Raw genomic sequence first — 11640 nt, 5'->3', positions numbered from 1 at the left:
GAGGGGCCGGGCCACAGGCGGGGGGGGGGGGGGGGCGGGAGGAGATGGGAGCAGGGAAAGGGAGGGTAATGAGATGAAAATGGAGGATGAATTGGGGAGTTAGGAGGTGGAACGAGAAGGGCCACTGTCCCTTCTGGACTCAGAGCCCGAAGGCCTGGGTTCTCATCACTGTCTGTTCGTGCCCTGCCCCCTGAACTTCTGTGACACAAGGCTGTGTCCTGGAGGCCCCCCTCGTCCCACTCAGCACCTCCCTAGGCTGCAGGCAGCGACTCCTTAATAATATATCTGTGTGTTTCTAAAGATTCCACAGAAGTTTGTTGAAGGAATAAGTGATAGATCAAATTCCTTCAGGGGGCTTCCTGTCACTTTTAAGGTCAAATCCAGCCTCTCACCATGGCCACAAAAATCTCTCATGACCCTCCCCCCACCCACCCCAGTCTCTGTCTGGCCCCCTCTCCCCTGAGCTACTCAATTCCAGTCACACCTTCCCTCCTTGCTACACGTTTAACAAATCGAGCTCTCTCCCGCCGCAGTACCACAGGACCCTTGCACCCGCTGTTCCGCCGGTTGGCCCTTTTCACCTTTCAGGGTTCACATTACCTCAAAAAGGCCTTTGCAGACCCCCTTATCTCACGTGGCCAGAGTAACTGTCTTGTTCTTTTGGCCTTTCATTGGACTGCTTTTCTGCTGCCTCTATCAGGGGGTGGTAAGCTTTTCCTGTAAAGGGCCAATCACTACATGTTTTCAGCTCTGCGGGCCACACTTTCTCCGTGACAACTAATCCACTCTACTGTTGTAGCGTGACAGTGGCTGTGCTCCAATAAAGCTTTATTTACAAAACGGCCTGCTGGCAGGCTCGGCCCGGGGGCCGCAGTGTGCCAATCCATGCTCTCGAGTGTAGACTCCTGCTTTGCACATTGCCAAGGCTTCAGTGCCTGGAACCGTGCCCTCGGTAATTAGTTGCGGAAGGAAGGAAGGAAGGGAGGGAGGGAGGGAGGGAGGGAGGGAGGAAGCTATGTGTTCGATGGGGTTGCTGTGGAGATTACGGAATTATGTTGCTATGTTCCTGGCATGTGATAAGTGCTTGCTTACGTTTGTTGAATTACTCATCTGTCTCTCTCGCCACTCTCTCCCTTCATCTCCCCGCCGTCAGTTCCCAGCCCTGTCCTTCCTGACCCTTCCCTGATCCCTAAGTCTCTCTGCCTTCTCGCTTCCTCTCCGTCCCCTCATCCCAGCCTCCTCCCCAGGCCTCCTGACCTCCAGGCTCCTGCCTCCAGTCCATGCCCACGCAGCCCAGGCGCTGCCCTGCCCCCCCCCCGGCCCTAAAACAAGGTCCTGGCCACTGAGCCCAGCCCTGCTTCCCCACCTCACATCTACCTGCCAGTCCCCCGTCTCGCCAGCTTTGTCTGGACTGGCCTCTGTGGTCACTCTGGCCCACGGGGTCACTTCTTCACTTGAGGTCAGGACAACTCCAGACATCAGTTCCTTCGGGAAGCCTCCAGTTACTTACATCCTACCCCGGGGGGGATTGCGTGTTCCTCTCACTGCACGTCCCTGTGGTACCTCCACTTGCACGTACATGACCCCAAATAGTGACTTTCTAGGTCAGTGTCTGACTCTCCCAGCAAACTGGGAGCTCCTCGGGGCGGTGGGGGAAGGGTCCTTCCCTGTTGATGCCCTGTGCCTAGCACCACGCAGGTGACACACAGGCACTTGGTAAGCTCTGGCCAGTTCACAAGCGAACTGATGAGTGGTCTCCTCATCCCATCTTGCACCCCAAAGTGTCTTGGGTGTGCACCCCGTTTTCTTAATTGAATAAAAAACCGGGGGGAGGAGGCAGGGAGAGAGATGTGGATGGGCGTGAGGATGGGGGTCAGTCATGAGGGCAGGGGAGGGAGATCAGGCACATGGTGGGGAGGGTGGGGTTAGTTCGGGGGGGTTAGTGAGGGGGCAGTGCAAGTCCTGGGCAAGTGGGTGTGGGGTCAGTGTCGTGGCTGCTGGTTAATCGGATGGAGCTGTTTCACAGTGAGGGGACAGGAGTTTCGGTCAGTGGGGGCTGCATGTTCTCAGAGGGGTTAGTCGGGAGGAAGGTAGGGGGTCCAGGGGTGGGGGCTACTTACCCCGGGGGGAAGGGGTTCGTCCGCTAGGGGGATATCCAGGCTGCGGCGTTGGCGTTGAGGTCGGGCAAGAAGCTTGGGGGGCCTGGCTTACGCCAGTCTGGGGGGGGCAGTGGGGGAGCACCGGTGGCTGGGGGTGGGGGAAGAGGCCAGAGGGTCCAGGGTAGGGTCGGGGGGGAAATGGAGATGGAATAAAGACAGGTGAAGGGTCAGTGGTGAGGAAACTTGGGGGGCAGGGGATCTGGGAGGAAGGGAATTTAGGGCCAGGGATGGGGGAGGGGAAGTCCAGCACCTCCTCCCCCAACTCCCTCCCTCCCCTGAAGGAGGGAGAGAGAGAGAGAGAGAGAGACAGGGAGGGTCCCAGGGGGCCGGTGGAGGGCACCTCACCTTTCCGGATGGAGCCATCAGGGGAAGGGGCATAGTCGGTGAGGAGGAAGCAGGCTCGGTCCCGGCTATAGCGGCCACGGCTCCCAGGGGTGATGGGGCTCTTGTCCTCCGGGGACATGGCGGGCTGGTCGATGGCTGGGCAGTCCTCGTGGGCAAGCGCGGCTGCTGCAGGGTCCCCGTTGGGGCGGGGATCTGCGCCAGAGGGTCAGACAGAGACACAGAGGAGAGAGTGAGGTGCCGGAATTCAAGGTGGGGGTGATACTAGCAAGGAGGGTGCCGGAGGCAGATGACGGAGAGGCAGGGTGTCTCAAGGATGTGACCCGAGGGGCCGGGCCGGAAGCTGGGTGTGGGCGCATGTGGCTGGGGGGTTTAGGGAGCAGGTCATCGGGGGAGGGTGTTGAGTGTGGGGAGGGCCGGGGCTGGTGTGGATGGGGGGCGCCGAGTGGCAGGAAGGGGTGCTTGGCCCAGGTGGCGGGTGCTGGGCGGGCAGCACTGGCGGGGGGGCGGGGCTCCTGGAAGAAGCTGGGATAGAGTGCTGGGTGGGCAGTTGGCCGAGGTGCGCCAAGTCGGGCAGGACTGGGGCGCGGTGTCGGGCTGGCAGGGTGGGCAGGCTTGGACGGCTTTGGAGGGACGGCTGGGGGAAGACAGGGCTGGGAGGCAGCCGTTTAGGGAGGGTGATGGGTGCTGGAAAGGGCACAGTGGGGAAGGGTTGGGAAGGTGACAGAGGAGGGAGGGCGGGAGGTGGGGGTCCCCCAGGCTCTGACTTTAGCTATTTTTAATTGGTGTGAAACTGGGTCAGCGGCTGAGGGAGCCAAGATGAGGGCCGGGTGGCCCAGCTCCCTTTCTCGACCTACTTAGGTCATGGGGGAGGGGCCCACCAGCTCTCCCGGCTCAGGACCACACGACCTTGGCCCCCAATCTTCAGAGACACAGACTCCCCTCGGGGGAGGGACACACTCGGTCAACTTTTTTGTCCCTCATCTCCTTCGCTTCACCTCTTCGTCTGTCTCCCAGAATGAGCTAGAGCCAAGGGCCCTGGGTCCCGAGTCACTGTCACACGGCCGGCCGCCCTCTGTGCCTATCTTCCTGGCCTCCGCCTACCTCTTTGTCTTCAAGTCTTGTCTCCTCTCTTGGCCTCGCTGTTATCAGGACCTGAACTCTGTGCCACTGACCCTCCATCTCTGCCCTCTCTCTCTCTCCTGCTCTCTGTGACAATGGCTTGGTCCCTTTTAGACTCTTTTCTCCGCATCATGGCCAGAAGACTCAGGCGCCGTGTCTCTGGCTGGCCTGAGATTCACACGTCAGACCCTCTCTCTGCCTGTGTCCAAGTCCCCCCCTCACCGTAGGCTAATTACTCTGCCTCCCTGGTCCCCCTGAAGGTCCCGGCTGCAAGTCCGTCTCTCCCCAGAACGGTCTCCCACACACAGAATCCGTCTCTGTTTCCGTGCCTTTTTCGGACCTCAGCAATAGCGGTTGGCTTTTCTCTCTCCCCTCGGTGCTGACCACCCCATGTCTCTTAGCCGAAGCAGTGACCTCCTGCCCCCACTCAAAACCTCTCGGCCTCCTCTCCCCGCCCCCATCTGCCCCTCATGCACCCCTGCTCACCTGCCCGGTTGATCTCAATTACTTCCTCCTGAGCCAATGGGCAAGGCTCTCCGGGGGCCGGCAGAGGAGGCAGCCCCATGATCCCGAGCCCCCCCGCGCCCCCCCTGAGCAGCCCGGGGTGCGTGTGGGGGCCCGGTGGGTAGGCCCCGGCCACAGTCACCCCCATGGAGGGCGGGGTGATGGGTGGCGGGGGGCTGATGCCGCCGCTGCCGTGGTGGGGGTGGTGCGGGGGTGGGGGTGGGGGAGGGTCGGGCTTGCAGTAGTTGGGGGAGCCAGGCTGCGGGGGCCTGGGGATGTGTTTGTTCTTCTTCTTGGGGAGCTTCTGCTTGGCCATGGCCAGCGAATAGTACATGCCGAAGTTGTTGACAATGACCGGCACGGGCATGGCAATGGTAAGCACCCCCGCCAGGGCGCACAGCGCCCCGACCAGCATCCCCGACCACGTCTTGGGGTACATGTCTCCATAGCCCAGGGTCGTCATGGTGACCACAGCCCACCAGAAGCCGATGGGGATGTTCTTGAAGTAGGTGTGGTTGGAGCCCAGGATGTCGTCGGGGTCGGCGCCGATGCGCTCGGCGTAGTAGATCATGGTGGCGAAGATGAGCACGCCCAGCGCCAGGAAGATGATGAGCAGCAGGAATTCGTTGGTGCTGGCGCGCAGCGTGTGGCCCAGCACGCGCAGCCCCACGAAGTGTCGTGTGAGCTTGAAGATGCGGAGGATCCGGACAAAGCGGACGACCCGCAGGAAGCCCAGCACGTCTTTGGCGGCCTTGGAGCTGAGGCCCGAGAGCCCCACCTCGAGATAGAAGGGCAAGATGGCCACGCAGTCAATGATGTTGAGGCTGCTCTTGAGAAATTCCACCTTGTCCGGGCAGAAGGTGATGCGCATGAGGAACTCGAAGGTGAACCAGACCACGCACACGCCCTCCACATACGTCAGGAAAGGCTCCGTCTCTACCTCCACATTGGTGATGTTCTCTGGTGGAGCCCCGGGGATGGGGGAGGCCTGCGTCACCGTCTTGTTGCTGATGTGGATGAACCCTTCGTGGGTCTCCAGGCAGAAGGTGGTTATGGAGATGAGGATGAAGAAGAGGGAGGCGAAGGCCACATACTGTGAGGCAGGGTGGGAGAGAGAGGGCAAAAGGTGACCCAGGCATCTGGTCAACCAGCCGCCTCCACATGACCCTCCTAGCGGCCCACCCCGGCCCCCCAACTCCAGGGCAATCCAGGAGACCCAGTCCCATGCCGCCAGCACAGCCTGCATCCTGCTCTTCCCTGTTAAGCATGAAAAAGGGGGAAGGAAAGCATCAGAGGCAGCTCTCCCCAGCGCGGGACAGCAGCTGGCCCCGGCCGTGGCGGCAGATGGGCAACTGTTTTCCCGGAAACGCCAATTTCTGGTCCTTTCCTCTGTCTCCCAGGCCACTTCCCCACACCGTGTCGCATCTCAGGACTCCCCAGCAGGGTCCAAGGATTCTGCGACGGGAGGGGGTGGCGGGGAGACTAAGATCACTCGCCCTCTGTGTATCAGAGGCTTTGGAGCTCAGCTTGGAGCCAAGGGAAGAGCAAGTGGAGAAAGTGGGCAGGGAGTCAGAACCCCGATACAGTTATGAAAGTTATGAAAGCCTGGATTTGAATCCAGCTTTTCCATTGCCTAATTTGGGCAAGGAGATTAAGTTGTCCACACCTCAGGGTTTTCACAGGATTGTTGAGGGTGACATTAGATGAGTATACAAAAGTCCTGGCTCCAGAGACGGCACTTGGCCCAGAGAAAAATCTGAGCTCCCGTTAGGGTATGGAGACATCGGTTAGTGGTGGGCAAGGTCGATGCCTCAGAGAGAAGCCAGGAGTTAAGGACCTTGGTCGCAATGCCTGGGCCCCAGAGAAGGGAAAGAAAGCTGGGTGTCCAGAGAGGACAGCAAAGGGATGCAACCACAGAGGGGTGTTAGGGCCATAAATGGGGAACGTGAAGTGTCAAGTCTGCAAAAGGAGAAAAGGACAGAGGCAAGGCAGGCTGGGGTTTAAGGCTCTGGAGAGAAAGGGAGGGTCAGGGGCCTGATGGGGGGAGATGGACGATGGTGGAGCTAGGGCCAGAAAGGTGAGGAGGCTTTAGCCAGAAAGCCAGGGGGTGGGGGTGGGGGGGCACATGGGTCATTTTAAGATGGGGAGGACCAGAGTCCTGCATGCATTGGTGTGGATTTTGAAGAAAACCTTGAAGAGGCAAGATCTTAAGAGAAGGAAGAGGAGGAGCAGGCCCCTGGAGGTGATGGTGGGCTTTATCAAATACGGAGAGAGAAGAGTGAGGTTAGCACCTTGGAGAGAGAAGGGGATGGGTGTTAGGGCAAAGAGGGGGCTTTAGTCAGATGCGCAGAGAAGGAGGGCCTGGACAGCTTGACTTTAATCAGGAATGCAAAGAAGAGCAGGCGACCAAGGGTCAGACTGCAGAGAGGACCCTAGAGTTTGGGGTGGTCTGGAGACCAGGAGAGTCCCTCAGCGACTCTCCTCCTCCACAGGGCTTGGGGGGGCGGGGTCCGGGCTTAACTTTAATCTGAAGTCCAGAGCAGAGAGGCGGGCCAGAGTTTGCCGCAGAGAGGGCCCGGACCTTGGGGTGGGCTGGGGTCAACGCTGACCCTCTCTGCCCCGCCCCCCTCCTCGTTTCTCCGCAGTGGTTTAAGAAGCGAGAGGCCGCCGCAGAGCGCATGCCCGGTGCTCCCCCGCCCCCTCCCAGCCGGGCGCGCGGCGCAGGCTGCGGCACCGCAGTGGGGGCGGGCCGGCCGGGCCGGGGGGCGGGGCGCGCGGCGGCCAGCACCGCGGCCAGCTCCCCCGCCGCAGTGCGCAGCCGCCGCGGCCGAGAGCCATCTTAACCCCTTCGGGGCCGGAGCAGAACCAGGAGAGCGCAGCCGCAGTGCCGCCGCTTCACGTCGGGAGACCGCGGGCCAAGAGTTTAACTCCTTCCCTCCCAGGGCAAGGAAGGGAAGGTGGGCACCCGCCGCAGTGCGCAGCTGTAGAGTCTGGACAGCATCGGGACTCGATTTAACCCCTTGTCCCGAGGTGGTTCAAAAGCAGAAGGGGTAGGAGGGCATGGAGTCCCTGTAAGAAGGAAAGGAGAAATTACGGGGAGGGGAGCGAGGAAGAGGTAGGGCCATACCCTCCACTTTGCATTGGCCTCCGCTCCCGACTCTCTCAAGCTATCTCACTTATAGGCTGGAAAGTGCTTGGCACGCCTACACTCAAGAACCATTTGTGGAGTGAGTGACCACCCTCCCTCCCCCGTACTTGTCCCGGACCCCTAGTCTCACTTCAGCACCTTTCAATGGGGTCACGAGGGAAGGGCGCCCCAGGCCATGGGGGGAGGAAGTCACTCAGAGGCCTGAGGGGTCATTTAGGGCCAAGTCCCTACGGAACCTCTTCCTTCCCACCTCCCCCCCACCCAACCCCAAATCTCGCCAACTCAGCGCTTCCCGGGACCAAACTTTATGCGGTGCCTCTGGGCTCCCCCCCTCCCTTCGCTCCCTCCCCTGGCGCGAATGCGGCACTGCGGCTCCGCGTCCTTCCCGGCCCAGGACAAGGTACCGTGGGGGGAGGGGGCCGGACCGTTCCTCTGGGTGTTTGGGTCCCAGAGACGTTAGGAAGGGGCCCCGGAGTTGCTCCTCTTTGCCCCTCTTTCTAATCCCCCCTCCCGCATTTTGAACTGCCCCCTCTCTTCCAACACAGGGAGGAAGTTAGTAGGAGGAAGAGGTTCAAGGGAGAACCATGGGGGACGGTAGTTATTTAGCCTGGGAAGTTATAGACGTTTAAGGAGTTTGGGGGGGGGGAGATGAAAGGAGCTTTGGGGGAGAATCTGGCATTTCAAGGGAGATAAGGCTGGAGTACGGGCTCTTTGGTTGACTTTGGGGTAGGGGAGCAGACGGTCCCAGTCCTGGGCTTTAGATGATGGGCTGGGAGTTTGGGAATGGAGGAGTGAGCAGGTGTGGGGCAGGGGCCAGTGGAAAGATACCAAGGCAGGGTGGAAAGAACTGGGAGCTATTTTGAGAAGGAGTTTTGGGGATGCTAACTTGTGGGGGAGTCCCAAAGACAGGTTCAGTAAAGTTCTGGAGCAGGAGGAAAAGTCAGTTGACTGACTTGGGAAAGGGCCAGGAGGCTCTGGATGGGGGATCCCAGAGATAAAGTGTGGGCTGTGGAAGGGAGAAGCTGGGAGAATCTGTGGATGAAGAAGAAGGCATATGGGAGCTTCTGGAGAGGAAAGACATATTATGGGGGCTCAAGGCTCTTCTGGAGACACTGAGGAGGAGTGTGAAAGGCTTGGGGGAAGTCTGGAGCTTTATAGGGAAAGTCCTTGGGATGGGAGTTGGCGTGGAGGATGCAGGAAGATATGTGAACACAGAGAGGACTGGAGGGTCCCAGAAGGGAAGACGCTCCAAGGCTCAGCGTTGCAGTAAGGGAGAAGGGGAAAGCGTCCTAGCCAGAGCAAGTGGTTTGGACATTCACAGGGGTCCAGGAGGCTCTGGGACGGAGGCGGTGGAGTCCTCTAAGACTTTGAGAGCAGAAGTAGGGTTCAAAAATAGCCAGAGGACTCAAACTTGGAGAGAGGGGGAGGTGCAGGAAGAGGGGCCAAGGGAGAAAGAATCAGGAAGGTGTTGTAGGACTTGAGGGACTGAGGGCTGGAGCAAGGGCTTCAGAACGAGTGCAGGGGCCGGGAAAGCAGTGTTCACAGGGTCTGGGACACTGAAGGCTAAGAAGGGAGGTCTTCTGAGGGTCTGAGGATGGTGCAAGAAACTGAGAGCTGCGGAAGGGTCTTCTGGGGGTCTCAGGGGTGGCCAAAGAGGTGACAAAGGATTTACTGGGGCTCAGAAGACTTGGGGCTGGAGAAAATTCTTTTGAGGGTCTCCGAGAAGTCCAGGAAAAGAGGGGGTGAGGTTAGTCATAGAAGTCCGGGAGATTCATACTCGGGGAAGAAGTTTCTAAGAGTCTTGGGGAACCTAGGCAGGCAAGGTGGGGTTTGGAGGGATCTGGAGGATTCTGAAGGTTGTAAAAACGTCTTCTGAGGATCTGGGGATGGTCAGGAGACGGGGTGTGTTCAGAAAAGTACAGGAGACTCGGGGTTGGGGAAGAGGCTTCTAAGAGACTAGGGGGCCCAGAGACCAGGAATACCAGGAGGGGCTGGGATGGGCCAAGGGATTCTGAGGGTTAGGATGGGGCACTCCTAAAGGGCTGGGATCTTCAGGAGAAGGGGGAGGGGTGGGGGGTCCGAGAGCACGCTCACCCTGGCGGCCCGCGACGAGTAGGGGTCCTCGAAGAGCGCCCACACGCGCGGCTGCCACCGGCGCCACCACGTGCCGCCTGCGCCGCCCGCGCCCCCTGGCGGCCCCCCGGCGCCGCCGCCCGCGTCCTGGAAGCAGAGGCGCTTGAGCTCGCCGCCCGCGCCGTCCAGGCCGCCGCCGCCCGCGCCCGCCTCGTCGTCCAGGCCCGCGTCGTGGGCGCCAGCGGCGTTGGCGGCGTTTGCTGCGCCCGCAGGGTCCGGAGCCTCAAAGGAGTCGAGCGCTTCCTCAGCGTCGCGGTGCTGCCGGTAGGTCATCCAGCAGCAGGCCTCCACGTCGGTCTCGTCGATGCCCCAGAAGCCTAGCTCCTCCTCGAAAAGAGGCCCGCACACGTCGGCCGGACAGTGCAGCTTGCCTGTGCGGTAGTAGTTGAGCACGTAGGCGAAGACTCCCGGGTGCCGGTCAAAGAAGAACTCGTCGGTGCCGGGATCGTAGTCGAAGCGCGCCGCCGCCTCCGGCTCCGTCAGGCCGGCCAGCCGCGTCCCCGGCAGGGTGCGCAGCGTCGAGCGGTACGTCTCATGGCGCACGCCGCCCACGTTGATCACGATCTTGCCGCTGTCGCCACCGCCGCCGCCGTGCCGCCCCATGGCCGCCGCCGGCAGCCCGGGGCATGGCTCGGCGCGCCGGCCCCCGGGCCCGCGGGGTGCCGGGGGGCCCGCCGGGGACGCGGCGGGGCCGGGCTGCGCAGACTGCTGCTGCTGCAGCGGCGGCGGTGACGGCGGCGGGGGCAGCGGCGGCGGGGACTCGGGCGGCTGCGGCGGTGGCGCGGGCTGCTGCTTGCTGGCCCCCTGGCGCCCGCGGAAGGACGAGACGCAGACTGAGCTCAGCATTGGACGGGGGGCGGGGCTGAAGGGGCGGGACCTCGGGGGCGGGGCTGCAGGAGGAGAAGCAGACGTGATTGGGTAGTAGAAGCGACGGGCGGAGGGGGCGGGGTCTCGGTGGGGGCGGAACAGAACTGATTGGTCTAGGGGTGGCAGGGTGGGGCTGAGGCTGGGAGAAGGACCGGGACTCCACACAGCCTAGCTGCTCGGGGCGGGGCTGCAGGTAAAACACACCGATTGGATGTTTCCAAGAGAAGAGGCGGTCCGGGCGAGGTGTTAAGGGGGCGGGACGGGCAGCTAACCGAGGGGGTGGGACTAGATATGAGAAGGAGATCTGATTGAACTGAGAAAAGAAACGGGGCGGAGCAGAGGAAGTGGACAAGTCCAAACTACTTAAAGACTTCAGACTGGCATCGGGGAGACGGTCCTGATTGGACAGAGAAAGGATCTAAATTAGAGCCGCAAGCAGGAGCCTGTGGGGCGGGGCAGATGGAGACAGCCGGGTTGGACCCCTAACTTTGCTTTGTCTGGGCAGGGCGGATCTTAAGAGGCAGGGCCTAAGAAAGTTAGAAAAAGTCCTAATTGGGCTGGAGAGTGAGGGGGCGAGACTGAACGAGGGGCGGGAACTGGAAATGAAGAATAGACAGTACTTCCGCGCGAAATGGCACTAGGCTGGACCGAAAGGAGGAATAGGGACTGAGACCTAGTGAGAAGAAGTAGATATAAGGGAGGACTGGAAACCTGAGAGCGTTGCCTAGGACTAAGAAAGGGAACGAAGTGAGGGAAGGGTCGAGCCGGGGTCGCAAGCGTGGCCTGTTCAGAGAGGCCTGGGCCGGGGAAAGGAGTGTCAGGATAGATGGACGGGACTGAGGAAGGTGGATGGGGTCTACAAATGGTAGTAAACGTCTTGAATGGGCTGTGGGAAGTACTGGGGAGACTAGGGGAAGAGACTGGAGTTCTAAGAAGCTTGAAAGCAACCAGGCTAGGCGGGGGTGGGGGAGGGCTAAGAGAGTAGAGAACGGATGTGGGGACGCTACGGGAAAGGTGAGACCTGCAGAGTACAAAACTACTGGGCTGGATGGAAGAATGGACCTGGAAAGGGGAGTCTTGGCTTAGAGAACCTGAGAGAGAGGCGTAAGGGTCAGCAGGGCTTTAGAGGGCGGTGCAAGAACTTCCAACTGGTGATGTAAAAGGAACCAAGTCTAGACAACAGCGGACTGCAGACTGGAGAACCAAGGGATGGATGAGTACAGGTGAAGAGAGAGCCTTAAGGGTGGCGGAGGGGAGAAACTTAAGCGCCGGGGAACAGGCTAGACCGAGGAAATAAGCGGGGCCCACGAGAAACAGAGCGGGGCGAGGTGTCCGAGAGTCCTGGCGGGAGCCGAGAGGTGGAGA

The 11640-nt window shown here is 60.8% G+C and overlaps 1 protein-coding gene across 3 annotated transcripts in view; it reads right to left on the bottom strand.

Annotated features, from left to right (window-relative positions):
* The window catches only part of KCNC3 (potassium voltage-gated channel subfamily C member 3), a 13132-nt gene extending 2878 nt beyond the window's left edge, over positions 1 to 10254 (bottom strand). The window contains exons 1-4 of one of the 3 annotated variants that reach the window (XM_039244302.1): positions 9370 to 10254; positions 4110 to 5220; positions 2505 to 2696; positions 2121 to 2247 (exon numbers count right to left, since the gene is read on the bottom strand). In XM_039244302.1, the coding sequence (XP_039100233.1) occupies positions 2144 to 2247; positions 2505 to 2696; positions 4110 to 5220; positions 9370 to 10254 (2292 nt within the window). In that variant the 3' untranslated portion in view covers positions 2121 to 2143. The remainder of the gene's footprint in view (positions 1 to 2120; positions 2248 to 2504; positions 2697 to 4109; positions 5221 to 9369) is intronic. The other 2 variants (XM_039244306.1, XM_039244312.1) reach the window with 2 other exon arrangements.
* Between the last annotated feature and the right edge of the window lie 1386 nt (positions 10255 to 11640).

Source organism: Hyaena hyaena, unplaced genomic scaffold, assembly GCF_003009895.1.
Source record: "Hyaena hyaena isolate Hyena2069 unplaced genomic scaffold, ASM300989v1 scaffold_9, whole genome shotgun sequence".
NCBI lineage: Eukaryota > Metazoa > Chordata > Mammalia > Carnivora > Hyaenidae > Hyaena > Hyaena hyaena.
This window is presented reverse-complemented; position numbering and strand designations above follow the sequence as displayed.